The sequence below is a fragment of the Nycticebus coucang genome, chromosome 1 (genome assembly GCF_027406575.1).
Source record: "Nycticebus coucang isolate mNycCou1 chromosome 1, mNycCou1.pri, whole genome shotgun sequence".
Lineage (NCBI taxonomy): Eukaryota > Metazoa > Chordata > Mammalia > Primates > Lorisidae > Nycticebus > Nycticebus coucang.
Genome location: NC_069780.1, coordinates 10,090,893 through 10,111,559, shown reverse-complemented (window position 1 = coordinate 10,111,559; position 20,667 = coordinate 10,090,893). Strand labels below are relative to the sequence as shown.

General features: G+C 49.5%; 1 protein-coding gene across 1 annotated transcript; it reads right to left on the bottom strand.

Moving 5' to 3' along the window:
* Window positions 1-703: 703 nt before the first annotated feature.
* On the bottom strand, window positions 704-20,263 carry PRDM8 (PR/SET domain 8). Its single transcript, XM_053592219.1, has 6 exons — window positions 20,138-20,263; window positions 16,191-16,261; window positions 7,051-7,187; window positions 4,643-4,863; window positions 3,445-3,676; window positions 704-3,056 (listed from the first exon to the last, which is right to left on the bottom strand). The coding sequence occupies exons 4-6, from the start codon at window positions 4,859-4,861 to the stop codon at window positions 1,462-1,464; spliced, it is 2,046 nt and encodes a 681-aa protein (XP_053448194.1). The 5' UTR covers window positions 4,862-4,863; window positions 7,051-7,187; window positions 16,191-16,261; window positions 20,138-20,263; the 3' UTR covers window positions 704-1,461.
* Between the last annotated feature and the right edge of the window lie 404 nt (window positions 20,264-20,667).

Here is a 20,667-nt window from a genome sequence, read left to right as displayed (position 1 = left end):
TTTCATAAAGGGAATGGTGGGGAGAGGGGGGAAATTTTCAGGTTTTTCTGTATTATAATGTTTCAGGGCCAGTTTGGGTTTGTTTGTCCCCCAGAGGCTGTGCAGCTACTGAAGCCTTTAGGGAAAAAGCTGGTCTATGCAATACTTAGATTGCCATCAGACCACGGCCATTTTACCTGGGTTTCTAGAGAAGCTCCCCACAGGATGTTACTAGATAACTACAGAATGCTCATGTAATGATATCACAGTTTAAGATACTCTTCTAAGTAGGCATAACTAGTAGAACCCAAAGTCAACTTTTTATCTGGTCTTCCATATGCAGGCCTGTGTGAGTATTGTTTGTCTGGATCCATTTGTGAAGATGCTAATTATTCTGCTGTTGAAAAGAATGCTGATGTCCCAGTGACAGGTTAGCTGAATGGCAGGCATCTTTGTCCAAATGATTTGTCTTTGATCAAGAAACCCAACATTCCCCCCACCCCCCCCACCCCCGCTAAAGATTTTCCAAGTGATAAGCAAAACCTCTTCTTTTAGGCTCAGAATTGGCTTAAAGTATGTGAATGCAAATAGGGCCAGGTTTATCATTCCTTTCTTTTGCTGTTTATTCCTTTCTTTTTAGGGACTCTATCAAAATAAATGGTATCTATTCAAAACATAGTCATTAGCTACCCAAAAATAAAATTAAAAAATTCCAAAGTATTGCTTTGAAGAAAATAGTCATTTATTGTCAAAGCATCCAACATACCCAGATAAACTATAAAGTTTAATAAATCTTTCCAGGGATAAAAGAAACACATAACTATTCAGACTTCATTTCACTGGCACAAAATTACACTTTGTATTAAAAGGAAATACGTATTTACATAATTGATGACATTCTTCATTGAAGTCCATAATCATTTCATTATACATGCACTTCCCCATGGAAACTCAAATTGAATGCTGACCCTCTTTTTATTCATTTTGTTTATTTTTGTAAGAACACAAACTGTCATCAAGAAATGCAGAAAGCATCTCGCCCCTCCTCCTTTATATCTAAAATAAATTTTGCCCTTACATATAATTATTACATCTAAACTGTAAGTGCTTAATAATTTAAGTAGAAATGTATGACAAATGCATCAATATGTTGCAATATATGACATTTTAAAAATGTACCTTTGTTTTTGGGAAAGTGAAAATGCGTGCATTCAAAAGAAAACCCCTCAATCAACCCACCCAGTCAAACATCCACCCACCATCCTGGCCCGCGTGAGTGTGTGTGTTTTTCCACGTGTCCCAGGTAGACATTTGAATGAAGGTTCCTGGGGGCTGGGGACGTGTGTTTGAGTGAGAGGTGTGTGGCGGGTACTGAGTGCAGGGTTTGGGGCAGGAGGAAGTGGTGGATGTTCTTTTGTGTTTATTCCTGCAGGTGGCTTGACTGTGCGTGTGCGCTCATGGAAAGCCGGGGTCCTTTCCGTGTCAATTATGCGAGGTCATGTGCCTGGAGAGGTGGTGGCGCTCCCTGAAGGACTCGTTGCAAATGGGGCACTTGAGTTTCTCCTCTCGCCGCCGCTTCACCAAGGGCTCCATTGCGTATTCCTTTTTGTGGTGCGACCTCATGTGGTACACCAGGTCGGAGGTCATGCGGAAAGAAGCGTTGCACTTGGCGCACCAGTTCTGCGCGGGCAGACACAGGGAGGTGAAGGAGGGCGGCAGCAGCGTGAGCGCCGACGGCAGCTGCAGCTGCAGGGGCCCCGCGGCAGCGGCGGCGGCGGCGGCGGCGGCAGCGGCCGAGCTCTTGGGCCAGAAGGCCGTGGCGTACAGGAAGGGGCTCTGCTTGGGCAGGCCGCCGCCGCTGCTCGGCAGGGCCCCGCAACCTCCGTTCAGGTCCGCGGCCCCCTGAAGCTTCACGGCCAGAGGGTCGGCGGCTGCAGGGTAGAGTCTGGTGGGGCCCACGCCGTCGCCGGGGTGGCAGGGCTCCAGCGAGCCCAGCTTCTGGCCCAGCACCAGCGGGGACAGCTGGGAGAACGAGCGCGCCGGCTGTGAAAAGGCGCTTTTGCGCTCGTCCGCCGCGGCGCCCTGGCCAGCGCCCCCGCCGCCCGCGCTCCCGGAGCCCGCGCCTGTCCCGGCGCCGCCGCCCGCCGCGCCGCCCAGCTGCGGCACCGAGGTGAAGGCGCTGCCCCGCGCGGGGCTGCCGCCCTCCAGCCGGCTGGGCAGCGGGCCCCCGGGCCGCGGGGCCAGCATCTTCTCGGCGCCCGCTGGCGACGCGGCTGCGGGCGTGGAGGTGCCGCCGGCGGCGGCGTCCTGGTCCTCGACGGCGACGCCACCGCCGTCGCCTGTCGCCTCCTCCGGCTGGCCGGCCGCGCGTGCCGCCTTCTTCACCTCCACGAAGGCGCTGCGCTTAGCCTCGCCCGTCTCGGGGCTGGGCGGCGCGAAGAGGCGGCCGTTCTCTTCCAAGCCGAAGTAGCTGCCCGAGGCGCGGTACTGCTGCGGCGTGCACACCAGGTCCTCCTTGGACGCCGGCAGGGGCCGCTCTACGAAGCGGCCCCGGCCCCCTACCAACCCCGCGCCGCCGCCGCTGCCGCCCTCCGCCGTCTCCTCCGGGAATTTCCTCTTTCCTTTGCCGCCGCCCGCGGAGATGCCGTCGGGACTCAGCTCTGCCTCCTGGTGGCCGCCGCCGCCACTGCTGAGGCTCAGGGCTGGGGAGCAGCTGCTGCCTCCACGGGAGTTTTCCAGCTCTCTGGCCAGGTTGTGAAAGTCTGTGGATGGCTTCGCGCTGCTGCCGCCGGCTGCGGCGGGTGGGTTGCTGCTCTCGGGGGAGGGGGCTGGGTAGTGGTGAAGGGGACCCGCTTTGCAGAATTTAGGGCCTAAGGGAGCCTCCTGTTGCTGCTGCTGGTCTTTGCCACCGCCGCCGCCCCCGTGGTCCTTGGAGCCCACGCCGCCGCCTTGCTCGTCTTGGGGACTTGTATCGACGCTGTGAAGTCTCTTGGGGCAGCGGAAACGCAGATGCGCCACATAGGGAAATTCAAACTGGAAACGTTGGCTGCATTCCAGGCAAGTGTAAGGGGACGACCCTGCTTAGCGAGCAAACACCACACACACACACACACACACACACACACACACACACACACACACACACACACAGTTACTCAGCATTGCCCCTAGGCCAGTTTGCCATCATCCCCTTTACAAATCTGCCTTCATCTCTCAGAGTCTGAGTTTCCTGGGAAAGAATCCACACTCCAGCCTGATCAAACATCCCCTCCTGATTTGGGAACGCAGCAATCAGGCCAAGTGTCCCCTATTTGTCCTCACCTATCTGTCTCAGCTTCATTCTGAATTACGTCTCTAAACCTTAGGGAAGAGAGGCGTGCCAGCACGCGGACGAGCCCCCACCGCTCCCCGCTCCTCCCCGGGCTCGCTCGCCAGGGGCCCACACGCGGGTCTGAGCCAACCTACCATTCATTTTGTTGTGGGATCTAGCGGGGCAGAGCAGGAGTAACTCAGACAGTTCTTTCCCGTACCAAACCAGTAACTCCTCATCTTTGGCAATCCTGCGGAGAGAGCGGTAAAACAGCTGTCCGTTTTTTATGTAGGCTTCAAGGTTCTGCTCTTCTTTATCTCTGGCCGATTGGACCAGCCGCAGCCACATGAGACCTTCTGAGGAACCATTTGCCGCAGAGGTGTCTACCTACAATTTAAAACAGAAGAAAGAAGACAAGAAAGGGGAAGAGGGAGAAACCCACATGAGAGGAGGAACCAGGACCATTTCCTCTACGTCAGTCTTTGCCTAAAATTATCTGAGTACAAGTTTCTAAAAATTTGACCCAAGTTGGGACCTGTCACATTTGTAACCAGTAGGTAAGATAACCCATCCTTCAAAACACTGCATCAATCAGATTATTTAAGTCAACACTTTCATATATTGGTTGAACACTAAGTGATAAAATTTCTTCTTATTTAGTGTTAACCTCTTGAGAATTTACTTCTAAATTATCCCACGTTGCAAAGGTATAGGGAATTTTGTCTGTTTCAGAAAAAAACTGCAAGCTTAAATCTTAGAAATTATTATGTGGCACTCATCGTCCTACTTCTGGCTTGAATAATTAATAGTGTTTCTTTGTAAAGAAAGAATAGGAAGTGAGAGGCCTTTTATCTGCAAACTCAAACACCTGGGCTTAATGGTGCTTTACTGTCAAAACCAAGAGTATTTTAGTTTAAACACAGACTCTGGACACTGGATAATGTTGCCAAAGAAAGTAATATTTAGAGGATGAGGAGACTTCCTCAACTGGAAAGCAAATAAACCCAATACTTGTAAAGAGTACTTTCAGAAAGTATTTAGTATGCAAATAGCCTCATCCTCAGTGAAATCTTCAATTGAGGAGATCATGTTCATCACCAGGGAAATTCAGAACCGAGACCTAATTTAGATATTTCTAACATTCCAAACCAAATTTTGTCATTTATTCCCGAAAATCAGTTGACAGTAATTTGAGTTTAATTTCCCTTCTATAATTTTGGGTGTATAAAATGGGATTGCTTGCATTATTGCATTTTCTACTTTCAAAACCTCCTTTTGTCAGTAGAATGACTCTACATTCATTTCAACAGGACATTACCCTCCTACACCCACCCAGTACTGGCTGAGACTTACCCTGAAGATATAGGGGACTGTTCTCTTGTCAGTAGACTTGAGAGCAATGAAAGCTATGCTGTCATACAGGGAAGTATGGCTCAGGACACAGGGACCGAATATAGCATTCTCAGGGATGTCACAGGTGGTGTAAACGCTGGTAAAAATATCTGTCAGACACTGTTGAACAGCCTTTGCATCTCCATCCCAGACGCCTCGCTGGATGCCTGAATCCTCCATCACTGGAGACAGAGACACAGGACAAGGAAGTGAGTTACGTTACCGCTCACAACACTGTGAACCCAGACAGAACATTTTAAATAGTAAGATAGATTTTCCTTGCACTAGCTCTTATTTAAAAACTAAAGTGGGTTAATCTGGCATACTTTAATGGTGCAAATACAACTACAGGATACTTAAAAAAAACAATTAGAATAATGCGAGGTGCTGACTGGTTGAAGGAAAGGAAAGAAAGGGATACGAAAGACTATAGTCAGATCATTTTTATGTTGCCTTGGTGTTGAATGGGGTTTGGGGGTGAAAGTGAAGAAAATATTTTTTCCAGCCTATAAATTTGCCTCACCGAAGAAATTTATCATCCTTAGGGAAAAGATTCCTTCCCTCTGATGAATTAAAATGAGCATCCACGAGCCCATTTCTTGTTTTCTTCCAAAGAGGGGTGCAGCATCAGGGAGCAGGCAGAGACAGTGGAGCATGGCGAATGGATTTCAAGTGGTGTGTCAGGGCCACTAATTCTGTATCAGCTAACCTTTCTCCGTAGCCTACAAGAGGGGACCTATGTATGGCTACTCATTACCATAACCCAACACTGTCCCTGCCAGGCTGTAATTAAAAGCAGCAAGCAGAGGTAATTTTTTTTTCTTGACGTGCTTATTTATGGATGAGTGTGAATCCCAGATACCTTGTTATATACATGGGGAGTGGATTAAGTCACATGTGAGTCATGAAGTGAACAGGTACAGGACAGGCCTGAAGTGTCCCCTGTTTGAAATACTGTGTGTAATGACTGGTGAATTCTCATTCCCCCCATACAGACCCTGTTTGGGCAAGAGGGGGCAGCCCTGCTTGAGTAGTGCTCAGTGGACTCTCCAGCTGTTTAATCCGCAGCAATTTAGAAAGTAATGCCCCAATGGAGGGCTCTCTATTCAGCTGTCATAAAGGGACATTTACCTTCCCCTGGTACTGGACATCCCCTACAATACCATTGTACATACCATTTTTTAAAAATCAGGTATTTAAATTTTTAAACTAGCTTTGAACTAGCTGCATTGTTTACTTCTCGTGACTGTTCCGAAGATTATTCTGAGTTTGTTCTTTGCGAATAATACCACAGTTGGCATTCATTTGTGTATGTTTGTATAAATAAAAGAGCAGGAAAGAGCAGACCTAATTCTTTCCCTGGAAAGGTGTTCATTATGGAATAATATTAGTAATATTAGCAATGTGTATTTTTATCTTGGTATCTATTAACCAATTAATCTTACCAATGTGATTAAGAGAGCTTTCCCCACCTTTCCAGCTAACAGGGCTTAAAAACTTTGCTCAGACCTTCTTCATTCATTCTCCCGCATTCTCAAAAAGCAAGTGTTGGGCTGTATCTGCCAGACAGCAGCAATAAGGAAAAATTTCCATAAAATAGAAACTTTATTACCTACATCATCTATCCCTGAGCATCTTTACCTCACATAAGGTCGGCTTCCTGATTTCCATTTGCAAATTAAAAAACAACAAAACGTAACAGAACCTCTTGGCTCCTTTTCAACGGAATCCTACCCTCCTTTTCAATTTCCTTCAATTCAGCGTTTTATGCCCCAGTTTCTCTCCTCCTTTAAAAAAATCTCTTTTACACAAGCATTTCATTGTGTTGGGAGGTCGCCCTGTCACTTCGGGCAACAGCAGGGACACAGTCATTAAAATGCAGTTCTACCTAACAATACGGTGAAAACGTTCTGGCTCCGCCGCGCTGATCGCGGTCGCGTCGCCGCGGCGGCCACCACGAGCCCCGAGCGGGTCACAATAACCGCGGGCCGAGAGTCCGTGCTCCCCTGGCCGCGCGCGGTCGCGCTCAGCACCCGGCCTTTCGCAGCTCCGCGTCCCGTTCCAGGCCTGGGGTCCCAGTCCCTCGGAGAACCCTCCCCGGGGCCGCCTGCGCTGGCCGAAAGCCCGTCGCTGGGCCGCCGGCAGCTCTCCTCCAGGCGGGCATTGTCTGGCGGCCGCGCGCTGCCCAGTCCCAGCTTCTCCGGCAAAGCGCTCCCCGCCCGCGCCGCCTTTTGTATAATCGGACCCGCGGTAGAGATTCCGCTCAACAATACTCTTCTGGTTGCGGAGACGGGGACAAAATTTTCTACTCTTCCCACCAAACCTGCCCTCTTCCCATCCCCCTCCCACTTCAATGCAAATCGACTTACCAGGAATAAGGTTAGAATCAGATCGCCCAAATCAAGCCACCCGGAACTGGGGAGACGCAGCGAGTGTTCCTTTCTGCCTATTGTATCAGTGTATTTCCATGTCTAGAGGGGTTGGTGCGCTGTCATGCAGGCTCTGCCTAAAGAGAGACGGAAAGATGTGGAGAGAAATGAGGAGAGCCGGGAGAGGGGGAGAGACGGAGAGAGTTGTACAGATGGACCCGATGCAGTGACTGACTGGCGCGCAGACACACACTTTTTGTTTGCTGCACATAATCTGCCCAATGACGCGTGACAGCCCACGTCCCCTCCCTTTAACTCTTTGCTGGGCCAGGCGCTCCCTCCGGCGCCGCCTGCCTCGCAGCCTTCTCCCCGGCCTGCCCGTGCCCAGAACATCCCGAGCGCCTTCCCCGCCGGTGCCCTCTCCGAGAGCCGCCCGGCCCGGCTTCTACGGCAGCTTGGGCCCTCTGCTAGGCGGGGATAATCAGTTTCGAGATGGGAAAGGAAGGTACCAAAGGATTGGAGAGAGCCTTTTTTCCGTTTCACTGGCACTTGGAGAACCCATGACAGACGCCCAGTGCGCTGGATCCCGCGCGCGCTTCCCCAGAGTCTGAGCGCCTGGACGGGAAGAGAGCTGCGGGTCAGCCCCGGGGGACACTGGAGCCTTTGGGCCGCTGCTGAGGAGCGCAGCTAGTAGCTTGGGCGTGATAGACCGGCGCTAGCTCTCTTCAGAAGCGCTCGCACACACTACCGAGTCCTCCCGAGCAAAATTCAGAAAGGATGCGCGGCGGTGAGAACTTGGCTCAGCTTTTCGTAGCCAAGAGGATGGGGTAAGGGGAAGGAGTGAGGTCGCCGCCGATCTCGGCAAGGTGCTAAAGGAAGTGTTCTGGTTTCGGGACAGGCAGCTGGGTTGAGGGCAGGGGTTGGTGAGAGAAGCCCGGTTCCTGGACTCAGCTGATCCTGCTCTTCTGCCCACTGTATGGCACGATCTGCGCAGTTCCGGAGGGATCCCATAATGGGGGCTACCAGCACGCTAAGAGCTCAGGGTGGGAGCGGGAGGGTGATTCGAAGAAAAAAATTATTACTGCGATGGGCTCCGGAGAGCTTTCACGTCTAGCGGCTGATGGAGCAACGGATGGAGTTGCCGAGGCCTGTCTCGGGAGCTTCGTTTGTGCGCCAAGCCACTTAGAGGCGCCTACTGGCCCCTTTAGTGCAGCGGCTGATGCTAATAACTAAAGTCTTTAACCGCCTGGAAGTCGACTCCTTCAACAGAGGCAGCAACACAATTTCGCTGGGGGATCTTGAGGTTCTTTTCTAAGGGAAGAGAGGCCTTTGAGTAGTATAGACAGCCCTCCAGCTCCTTCAAGTCCCACCCAACCACTAGGACTTTGAAGTGGGCAATCTGTCAGATTATAAATCGGATTGTGTAGCTGGCTAAAGTGGGAGAGGCATCACCACGACTTCAGGTGGAAACAGCTCTGGCTTTTGCCAGAGTTGATGGATGAGTATTGTGGGTAGCGGGAGTTGGCAAAGAGCAGCTTCCCATGTGAGCTTCATCCTCCTGCAGCTCTGAGACCTCTCTCCGGAAGCCAGTGAGGCGGGGAAGACCTGACCTCCATGTGCCTGCAGGCTGAGGAGGCCAGGGAAGGATTTTTCCAGGAGACATGAAGAAGTGTGGGGAATTTCCCACTAAATTAATTATCTTCCTTAGTCTCTGTCTCTCTCTGTTTCTCTTCTTGGTGTGTGTGTGTTCCCGTCTCTTTTCTGATCAGCACCCCATGCGAGTTCTGAGCTCTTCTAATTAGAGCCCTGCCTAGGGACTGGGGGAAGAAAGGGCTGCAGAATCCCTACATATTGAGAGAAAGTGGGGAATTCTTCCGTATTTTTCAAGTTAGTTACTGACTTTCCAAAGAAAGCTTCTTGATAATCTTCATCTTAAAATAACTTTTCTCTTGCACAAAAAATGTACAATTTTAATTAACTTGACTAAGTATGGCTCCTAATGACAAAGTCTCAGTGCAGTGAGGGCTCTCCTATGTCTATATATAAGAAATTGAAGCTGTATTTAGCTACCAATTGTCTTATGACTGGCTGCTCCATTGAATACAAGGTCTCTCTCTCTCTCTCACATACTCACACACACACAGAACCACAAACAAAAGTATCTGCCTTCCCCAACCCTTCTATAAAGGGAAGGTGGGAGAATTAGAAATGTCAAAAGAATTGTCTCAAACATCTGGAAAATAACCCTCAGAGTTGAAGAATAAGGGCCAGATACTTAAGTGAATTCAGAGTTTAAGTGAATTCAGAGTAGAACAAAGAATAAAAAGGAGACAAGAGGCACAGGTGTAAACAGAGCAAGTTAAGATAGAGAAGTAATTATGAAAGAGTTGTGGTCCTTAAAAACTACAGCCTGTTACATGCAATAGTGGGCACTGGGGAGGGCAGTGGGTGATGTTCAAGGACATAATTCCATTGACCTCTTGAACTGAACACCTTAGGGCTTCCTTTTGCTGTTTTTTTAGAAAATAGGAAGTATATCTTTCCCAGGGAAAGTCATGTGCCATACAAGTCACTTCAAAAAATCCTCTTAACAAATTACACGTATAAAAGTATCCACTCCATAACATGGACATTCAGAAAACAAACTCTAAATGCAAAGCTTTATTTTGTACTTGGCCTTTCTCTTGTTAAATTTAGAGACCATTTAGACTATGTCTTCTTTGAAGATTGACACCTTGACTCTGGTTTGTATAAAATAATGTTTCTGGCACTTAAGTTGATTGTAAGGAAGCCTGAACTTCCAATCACAAGCTAGAAAGTAGCTGACGTTCTATACGTTAGAGAGGAGAGAGATTTACCTCGAATCTGGCCATCAGATGCTTCATTCAGTTTCACTTTTTTGTACTCTAATTAGATTTTCACCTCTGCTTTCAGGTAAAGACCTCTAAATAAAAGAATTTCTCACACTTTATGAATACAACCAGCTCTTTGCCTTTTGGATTAAATGAATGACATAAAAATAGGTAAGATGCAAGTTAAAATCTTACATGGAGAGTTTTACAGTATTTTAAGTGGTACACATTTTATTTGGTAATACACGTAACAATGGTGTAAATGACGATTATTAATAGAAGAAAAGGAAAATATATAAATTATTTTCACTTTTCTAGAATTTTATGGGCTAAAATGGTGCATAAACTACTTTGAAATCATTGTGCATTATTACTTACTGGAATTCACTGATATCAAATGAAGGGTTGAGGCATTTACTCAGCCTCAGACAGCACTATAAAAACGTACTTCAGTCAGTAGTTTTAAGTAATTCCACATGGAACAATGGGTTTATGCATCTATTTGAAGCTCTCTTCCCTAGGATTTCATTTCCAAGTAAATGATTAGAAGGATAACAATAAGAAGTAAGTATGCTCACCTTGCTCCACTTTAGCAAGGCTCCTTGAAGCTATGGTTAAAAAAAAAAAAATGCACGTGTAGGAGACTGCAGTGTTGTTTTGGAAGAGAAGCCTGGAGAGAGGTTGATGAATGATTCTGTGAGGTGGCGCCTTTTATGACCTAAGTGAGAGGGTGGAGAAAGGACAAGGAAAGAAACCTGATTCTTAGAGAGTATTAGAATGGGAATGCCTTTTTCCCTCCCAGAGTCTAGAAATGAGGCCCCAAATATCTCAGCTTCTGTGATAGGAGGCAAGTTACCTCTCTAAGAATAATTCACTTAAAAGTTTTTATCCTATGAGAGTGAAAACATTTGGTTCTTTTTCTGCTTTTTTCTACGTAGATCTTGGTTCCTGCCCCTCTAGTCCTATTTCCAAAGCACTATGCTAGCATAAGCTTGGTTGTCCAAAGAATATGGCAATTCATGGTGGCAGGAAAAAAAAGACAAGAGGATGGCAAGGAGGCAGACGGTGGCAGCTCCTTCCTAAACTTACTAATTTCCCACGGGGGGGGGGGTCCTCTGGAAGGGGCTGTGAGGGTTGAGGGAAGCAGATTATAGAGTTTCCAGGAGTGTTTTATTACTGAGCCTTACCATTCAACATAAGGGACTTTCTAAGGAATATGAATGAGAAACAGAAATGATGGGTTAATGGGTAGGAAGAAACACAAGGCCTGTGTCAGATATGTTGTTCAGAAGGTTGTTAGCTGTTTTTACCACTTTGCTTTTACCAAGAGAATGATACTTGGCAGCTTTCAAAAGAGAAGGCATAAGGATATTTCATTTTACTTTATTTGTTCATATCTTGGTGAGTTGAGAAAAGGAAGCTTGTGAGCTGGATAATACTTTACATGGATGGGAGGGCACTTTTTTTTTTTCTTTTTATAAGTATGCCTGGCAAGCCCAGTTTGGGTGTGTTCCCCATCTAAGTAGTGTAGTTGGTTTGCTGGATGATAAATGAGTAGATTTTTGTAGCCTTTGAGAAGTCTCTCCAGGCAACCAACTGTAGGGGTTATTGCTCCTGCCTCACTCATACTTTTCTCTCTTTAGCTTTTCTTCATTCTCAATAAATGTTACTAGTTTTAATGCTTCTGTTGCTGCTACTATTATTATTATCATTATAATTCATTGTAATCTACCTTTCTTGAGTTTATCATTTTCTCTCTGAAGGATCCCAAGTTTCTCTTACACATCTGTTGGACTTCAGCTGAGAGCTGGATAATCTGTGGGGGGAGTACATGTTATTTGTTTCCTCTCCTGGCTCTAGATTGTAGTCAACTGGCTTAATAGCTTTTGAGTATGAGTTCTAAAAAGTACTAGTACATGGAAGTGATATTGGAGGCAACTGCCATAGATGTGAAATCAACTCTTCATGCTCACCTGTGAACCAAGTCCAACATCCAAAACCCTGATGCCCTGGATCCTCCCAGCTTTTATGCCCCTCCCTGGTGAATGTCTAGAGATCTAGAAAGAAACTGCCTATTTTTCTGTCAAATATGCAGGTTCTAAAGTCCCTCCAAGATTCCGACACCACAGCTCTTGAAAGATCTCCATGGTGGGGGGTGGGGTAAGAAGGGGAAAGGAAATATAGCTAGCTCCCAGCCAGCCACTGTCTCTGACTCTTCACCCTTTTCCTCAGGCTTTCAAGGCATATTGGGTACCAGGAGTCTCATCCAGCAGTCTCAAATTAAGTTTTGAGAAGATTGACCCTAGATCTTGAGAATGTCACCAAATTGAGAGACCCTACGTCAAATGTCTTCACACACTCAGGAGAAGAGATGTTAACTCAAGATTCACTACCTGAGTTCTACCCCTAGCCTCTATGTTTTAGGTTGTGTTTAATTCTTGAGTTTAAAAGAGAGGCAGTGATTGACAGACAGTATGTGGATCCTGGGCAAACCCCCTGGATCTGACCTCAGCTGAGCATTCTGAGATAGGGACCTAGACTGTGAGGAATTAGGATGCTGAGGGATGAGCAGCAGACAGCTCGGCTTTCCTTGGAAAGGATTTCAGGTAGAGGGCTCACATTTCTAGCTTGAAATTTAGGTATACTTTCCTAAAACCTGAGGAGAGAGACATCTAATTTTCTCTAAGGAAAAGAGAGGCCAGAGAGAAAGAAATGTGCATGGAGAGAGAGACAGAAAGAAAGAAAGAAGAAAATTGAGCAGTAGACACCAATTAGTAACCACAACAGTGATGATTCACATTGCTTTGTTAGAGCCTTGGAAACATAGTTTAACTTCTTCACAAATTGTGCTTCCAAACTGCTCGCCTGCTCATGTTGCCAGTTGAACTGTTTGAGTGAAAACCATCTTTCATTATTTCAGTTCAAATGAATCACAGGTGTTTCATAATTTAATCCAAGAGTATTCATTTAGCATAAATGGGAGATGTCTCCCCCAAACATTATATAGAAAGCCTTTAACTTTCAACACATTTTCAAAAGTGCTTTAAAACTACCAATGTAAGTCTTTCCTCACTACAAATACTTAGAGAAGTGGTCTCTTAAAACATTCAAAGATCTTGTCACAAACAATAGTAACATCATAATCATTATAGAAAATACCGGACATACATTATAAAGCACAGGGAATAAGAGATGGAGTATCAAAACTTACTCTTGGTCTCTTGAAACTTAATGAGTAGAAAGCTGCTTCTAAGACAGATTTGATAGTCTCTGGTAATGTAATATCACAACCCAACGATCACTGACAATCGCCTTTAAAGTTTTAGGGTAAGCTCATATTTTAAAAAGGAATACTATCCAGAATTACCAAATAAGACATCCACACATTCCTAAGAATAAACATATTGAATATAATGACCTGGCTGATGAAATTTCCTGATGATGAATATATCTGTTCAGACATGGCCCCATGTGTGTATGGGTGTGGGTATGTGTTTAAAAGGACTGGGGGTTAGTGGTGTCTAAGGTAGCAATTTTTCACAACTGCCAGGTTTTAAGACTGTCATTTTCCTTGAATGGGTATCCACAAACCAGGCAGTCCTCTTTGTTGCATATTTTCATGTGAGATAGTTTTGAGAAAATAGTTTGTGTGAAGTCCTACAGGACAGCAATAGGTCATGAGGAAGCAAACTGAACAAGTTATGAAGCATATATTTTCTGAGTGTAATTTTACTATTTAATAACTTGTATGTGTGTTATCAGATGTCTCATAGCGTTACCTACATTCTAGAGTCAGTTTACGGAGGCCCTGGGTAAGTTAATGTTCAGGGGGTTCCCTTGAAGTTGAAAATACCCTCCAGAAAGCCCAGGCGCGGAGAGCGCAGCCGGTTCCATTTTGTACCTGGGGACTGAATTAGCCACTTTATCACCAAGGCTGAATCTGGGCCCACAGTGGCGGCAAGGCAAGGCCGAGAAGGGCTGCTCAGGCAGTTCCTGAGGTCTAGGTTCTCCAGTGCCCATCTCTCCATAAAAGGCACAGGAACAAAGCTAAGAACACAGAGAAGGGCTTTAATGTGGGCAAACCAGGTCTCTCTGGAAGGACATGGTCCCTATAGTAACGCGAAAGGCAGAGCCCATCCCACTCTGTTCCAGTTGACTCACCAAAGAGTGCAGAGCCTTCAGTCTGGACAGGGCCCAACCTGGGCAGAACAAGCCAAGTCATCGTGTATGCGCGGGGCTGGGGGAGGGGGATGCCTGACCCTGGCAAAGCAGCCAGACAAACCGCTGACCTGCAGGCAGCGTGGGGCCAGGCAGTGCGCTCGCTAAGCTCCACCTGCGCCAGTGCACCAGGGCCACGCAGGGACCAACTAAGTTTCCCCTTGTCTGGCGCCTAGCAGGGGGCAAGCAGTGCCACTAATTGCTAGGGACGAGGCCAGAGACCTGGGTGGAGGCTGTGGGCACAGCAACACTTCTCCCTTCTACCTGCCCCAGCGTGTGGACTCCCTCGGCTGGTTGCCAGACCTTCTCTCCGAGTTCCGGTCTCTTACTAGCTGGTGACCTAGCTTAGCCTTGGTCTTCTGCCGGTGGAACCAGCGCTGGCAAGACCTGCCTCCCCGACCGCCCCGGACTCTGTCAGGGAAACAGGGCTGCAGCGCTTTAGAGAGCCAGTTGCTGAACAGATGGTGAGGGATTATTTCCAAAAGCGGGGCTAGTTTCATTTCAGTCTTGGGCATCCCAGGGAGGTCTCAATGCCTTCATTAAGGAAAATTCTTCTTAGAAGTCTGGAAAACTGACCCAAGTAGAAGCACCAACAGCCGAGGCTCGGGCTCAGCCCACACCACCACGCCGTGATTTAAACCGTCTGTGTTTCAAGCTTTCATCTGAAAACCGAAGGCAATGAAAGAGCCCCTTTTCAGAGGTTATGACTGAGTTGATACTTAGCAAGCGCGCAGAACAATGGCTGCACACAGGAAAGACTCGTCTCTCGGTGCCGCCGACTATTGCTAACGCGGCCTCTGCTTCCTCACTCGTCAGCGCAACTCAGGGAAGGCCGAGAATTTCTCGAGGTTTCTATTGAGAATGGAAGGACAGCAACACCGTTCCCTGCCCCGTTAATGGAGCCGTGGCCTGCTAGATTGGGCTGGACTGCTCTCCCCCAGTGCCCATCCTGGGGTCCTTCCTTCAAGCCTGGTAACGGCGCCACAGGGTCCCAGTGCCACGTTAGAAAAGAGGAAAAGTCAGCGTGGCAAGGGCTCAGGGAGGGCGACGCCACGGCACAAGAAGCACGTGACCACGTCGCTGGTAACCGGAGTGATGTGGCCAAAAGCCAAGGTCTGGGAGGGACCTGGTCACCAGCGCTGGCCAGGGGGCAGAGCCTCCATGAGGGCACGTGGAACCTTTCCCCTCCTTCAAAGGACTCTGCGCAGAAAGGCTCAGAAACGGGAATGCCAAGGGGGAGAGTGGGTGGCTGTGCCCCCTCCCACACAGCCATATCCGGAGGGCATGGCGGGACAAAGCAGCAGGTGCTGGGAGGCTGCGGCCGCACGGCCAGGTCCTACCCCAGGCGCCCCCCTGGTGCCCCCAGCGCCTGCACTTCGCTGGGGCCCGCGGGCTGTGGGCGGAACACCGTGGGCGGGGCGCCCCCTGTCGGGCTCCGGGCGCCTTGCGGAGCCTTCTCTCCGTCCACAGGGCTTCTGCGCAGGCGCATCCCTGAGCAGGGGCGTTACTGTGGTCCCCACTCGCCGCCTCCGGCTCTGTCACACCCTCCATCCAGTCTGGGCACCGGGTAACAGCGGTCATTTGTGGGCTTTCAGTTAGCTCTTCCTTCTGAAGGATCAGTGATGAAGAGCTCAGAATTTGTGATCCTAAACCTTTAGGTTCAACCCTGGGTCTGTGCAAATCACTTGACCTCCCTGAACTTTAGTTTTTTCATTTGTAAAATACTACAAACAACATCTATTTCATGGAGTGACTATGACTATTACAAGAGCAAGCCTGATTTCAGATCCTAGCTAGGCCATTTGCTTGGGCAAGTTAGCACTTTTGTGCGTGTGTTTCCTGTGCAACAACAGGAGTGCCAAAGCATTCAGCCTAGCTCAAAGGAAGTGCCCAAAAGTTCATGGTTATTTAAAGCATTTCGGGGCTGCCATTCTGAAATGCTGGGTCAAAATAATTTTTAAATCTTGGCTCTCCTACATTTTTTTTCTCCTTAGAGAAAAACAAGTTGCAAAGATGCATGTCAGAGTGGGGGTGAGGGGTGGGAGTGGCTGGAGAGTTGGGAGGAATTACCTTGTGGCAGAGAGACAGGTGATACTTCTGGTCGCTGAATGCTTGCCCTTCTGGCCCCTCCTCTTCAGTTTCTAGGGACAAAGTCAAAGAACTCAAAAGCAGGGAAAGGGAAGTTGGGACATGCAAGGTGCTCAACAAATGTTTCTTGAATAGAATAGCCTTTCACAAATCAAGGTGACAAGGAGCCTGTCTGAAGTGGGAAAAGGGAGCCAGAGTTGGACACAATTATAAGAGGGGCTTTACCTAACAAATGTAATCAGTGTAACCTGGTTCTTTGTAACCTCAATGAATCTCCAACAACAACAACAACAACAAAGGAGCCAGAGTTGGGATTGGCTGCCACCTTTCTGTGCCAGGCTCTCAGTAGGTATGGCCCTTGGGAAAGGAAGATCTCAGACAGGGGATGGCACTGCTCTAGGGGAACAGGAGTAGTGAGAAGCTTGACAGTGCCCCCTGCACATAGAGCAGGGGCTCATCCCAGCAGGACACCACATTCCTGACTCAAGGAATCAGGAATTACTGTGGGAAAGTAAAACTCAGGTGAAGGGAAGAAAAAGGATATGAGTGTATCTTAGAGTGAATTGAGCCTCCTGGAGAGGGCTGGAGTCCGTATGTTCCCCAACACTTGAAGAGTCCATTTGAAGTCCCAGACATTATACTCACAGACATCCCTCCATCATCTTCCCAGCTCAGACACTTTCAGAGTAGGGAAGCAGTGTACTTGCATCACAAAACGCCTTATCAGTTCCCTTTCCCTTCAGCACCAGTATCCTCCGCTGACTTTTCCAGTGGGAACATGTAACATCCTTTTTTGTTCTTTATAGATAATAAGATAATAGATGATAATGTTTTACCCAGCAACTAACAGGACATCAGGAAAAAATGACCTCCAAAGTATTCAAGACCACATCCTTCAATCCCCTGCCCCCCCCCACCCCACCTCCAGGCCAGAGAATGCTGATGCTGCAGCAACAACCTAGGCTATTTCAAAAACTTGTAGCTCTTAGTCTACTCTCACTGCAGATCCTGGCTCAAAAGTGCTTTTAGCAGAAAGGAGAATAAAATAAAACCAATTCCTCAGTGTTTTATCCCCCTTGGGTAAAGGAGACATTGGTGAGAAGGAGCCACAACTTGGAAAAAGATTTATTTTTCCTGGCCATAAATCTCATCGCCTTGTTCCTCTGCCCAACCAAGCATGATAAAGTCCTTTTCCATAAAGTATTCAGTATTAGAGCCACAAAGCTCCCCCAATCAGTAGCCATCTGCTTCTACCATAACTGCTGCTCCTGAAGTAGGGGAAGCAGCAGCAGAGAAAGGGCACCACTGTTAGGCTGCTGGACAAATGAGGAGCCTGAATAGCTTTAGTTTTCCTTGTGTATCTGTATCTATAGAGACAGGAGAAGAAAGACCGCATTATATGGATACAACAATTGTAAAACAAAACACGGAAGAGGCATCTAAAGGGCAATATCGCATGCATCAGGGGTCCCCAGATAAAAGGGGCGCTAACAGATTTATAGAAACCTTTAATTGGTTTTCAATTGAAAGCTAAAGAGGCTGAGGCCAAGCTGTGAAGAGTAGCAAAGTGATCTCCTTCAGCGGCCTGAAGGCGTGATCGATTTCATGAAGGAGAAAAGGGGAAACTCCTTCCGCCCAGTGCCTCTGTGAGGGCAGGGAGCAGCTCTTCATTAGGAACCGTCCCTCTTTGGCCTGGATATTTGATCTCCACAGAATCAATCTCTCTCTTTACAACCCTTCTTCCCTTCCCTCCTTCCCTCCCTCTCTCTCCTTCTCTCCCTTTCTCCCCCTCTCTTTTCTTCCTTTCCTCTTTAAGACCAGTGGCGAGTGGACAGGAGGAGGGAAAGGATGCAAAAGAAAATTTTACTTTTCAGGCACGGAAAAAATAGACTCCCATCCTAATAAGGCCCAGACTTTATATTTATTTACCCACTAGTAGGGAGGCCTCTGAAAGAAACTGGAGTCCTGCCTTCACCCTACCCCAGGCCTTCCTTCTCTCCTTTCCGTTACTGAAACAGAAGCTAACCTTCAATGGGAGCTGTCCACTAGGTGGGTGAGAAGTCTTTGCGGAGCGCCCGGGTTTGTTCCGCAGCGAGTCTCTCCTCCAGGCCAGCAGCCCGCGCCTTCTCCTTAACCCCTTCCTGCGCGGCCCGCCCTGGCCTCAGGGGGCACTGCCCGCCGAGACTATGGACACAGCAGCTCCGAAGTCCATAGTCTGTTCCTAAAGCTAATTTATTGATTGGCCCGACCCACCATTATCATTTTCGGCTTCCTAATTAATCAACGATAAAAGGCAATGGCGCAAATTACGATTATGAGGGAACTGGAAGACGGTTTTGAATAAAATGGGAGAAAGGAAATATGATTAATTGAACTACATGACAGTGAAATCTTAAGTGCGAGGAACAGGCCCCACGGGGTCAAACTGACTCATCCGCGTGTCCTGTGGGCCCCTCCACTTGCCCTTTCGCTCTTGCAAGGGAACAGCCCCCAAGCTAGTCCACGTGGGTCCGAAGCCTTTAGAGGAGACACCTTCCCACTCCAGGTCCTAACCTCATTAGGTGCCTGAGGCCCACCTAACCCTCCCTCCAACCCCACCCACTCACGCTGTCGCTCGGCAACCACCCCTGCGCGGCTCCTGGCCAGGGAGTCTACTTCACATCAGCAACGCCTTTCGTGTGAGTTGCACCCCATTATTGCGCCAGAGCGCGGGAGCTCTTACTGTTTCCCTTCTGTCCTTGCACATTCCACTAGCGAGGCTAACTCTTAGGTGAAATTGCAGGAAAATAAGTCTAGTAGGTCAGAGATCTTATTTGCTCGGGTAAGGGATTAATAAAGCTCTTGTCTGATGCTGCTTTCCAGAATTACGTTCAGGATTAAGAGACAGCCTCGACACCGGCGAGCATTTTGCATTGGGCGGTCGTTGTGATTAATGTTTCCAAGGGGATTTGTCCTGGGAGCTTACTGAACGTGCTCTCGGGGTCTAAAACCCGACGGCCGCGACACTGAGCGCGCAGAGGGTCTGAGGGCTCTGCGGGCACGCGCCGGAACGCTGGGGATTAGAGGGACGTCAGGTGGGCGCGGAGATGCGAATCACTGCGGCCTTTTAGTACTTCTTTTCTGCCCTTCCCCACCACCACAGCAATTGCTTTGGAGGAAAACAATGAGGACTGTCGGGGAGGCTGACTTTAGGTCTTTTGGGACGTGTGTGCGTCAAGGGAGACGCTCTCACTGACCACAGAGAAGTGTCTCAGCATCAAGCTCCTGCAGGTCATGCGTTCGGCCAGCAAAGGGAATCCCGTGCTCCACGTTCCGGGGAAGCACTGCTCCCGAACGCACCCTCACCCCCAAGTCAAACAGTCGCTGTCCCCATCCCCGAAAAAGAATGACTTCAACCCTCAAGAGTGCTCTTCTCAGGGCTGCCTTTCGAGCAGCCAGAGAGGCACCTGTGGAGAGGAGCCAGAGGCAGAGTGTGAGCCACATCCGCTCCACACCGCTTCCCAGCAGGCGGGCACGCCCTCCCCGGGCGGCGAGGGCGCGCCGAGAGGAGGGAGAGGGAGAGAGATCATCAAAAGAGGAAACACTGGGAAAGAGGGTAGCCGCAGCTGGGGAGGGTACTGCTGCTCTCCGGCAGAACCGGGCACCTTTCTGGCCGAAACGCCTTTCCCCAGGCCGCAGAGGGACGGGATGCTCCGGCGGAACTCGCCCTGCAGCCGGGGCTCCGGGGTGCTGCTGCCGGGCGCCCCCTCCCGGTGGCTGCGCGGCCGCTCCCAGACATCCTGTGCTGGTTCAGGCTCAGCGACTGACTCCGCCCCCGGCGCCCGGGATGAGGGGACACCCGGTGGGAGGTCCTGGGAGAGAAGGATGGTGGTCCTGGCACTGCCGGGCTTCCCTCCCTCCTCCCTGCGCTCACCCCGCGGCTTGCTTACCTGGAGCTGCAGGGCTCCCTTCCCCACAGCGCAGCTCCCGCGGGTCCCTAGGCCGACCCGCGCCGCCGGCGGGGGCGCTCCGGCCCCAACCCGCGCCTGCCGAGGAGCGCGCCGCCTACCACAGCGGTCCAGGTCTCCCCGCAGCAGCTGGGAGGGAGGGAGCGACCGCCGGCTGCTGCCAGGCGGCGTCTGGGGTCCGCTAGCGCAGCACGAGGAGCCACCATCTGGAGTTCTGGGGCGGGCGGGGGTGCGGTTGCAAGGGAAGGGGCCCGGCGGCTGGGCTCCGGCCCGCGAGGGGCAGGGGTCTGCGCGGCAGCGGCGCCTGGTGGGTCCTGGCGCTGGCGCGTGTGTTGTGGGCGGGCGCGTGGGAGGGAGATTGGCCCCTGGGGAGGAGCAGCAGAAAGAGGCCTTCTCGAGTCCTGCGGATTCCCGGCCAGCCCCGACTGGCAGGTTCAGCAAAGAAGCCCTGGACCAGCTTGGTTACAGCTGCCGCTCCCTCCACACCCACACCTCCCCTCCCGGCCGTCCTC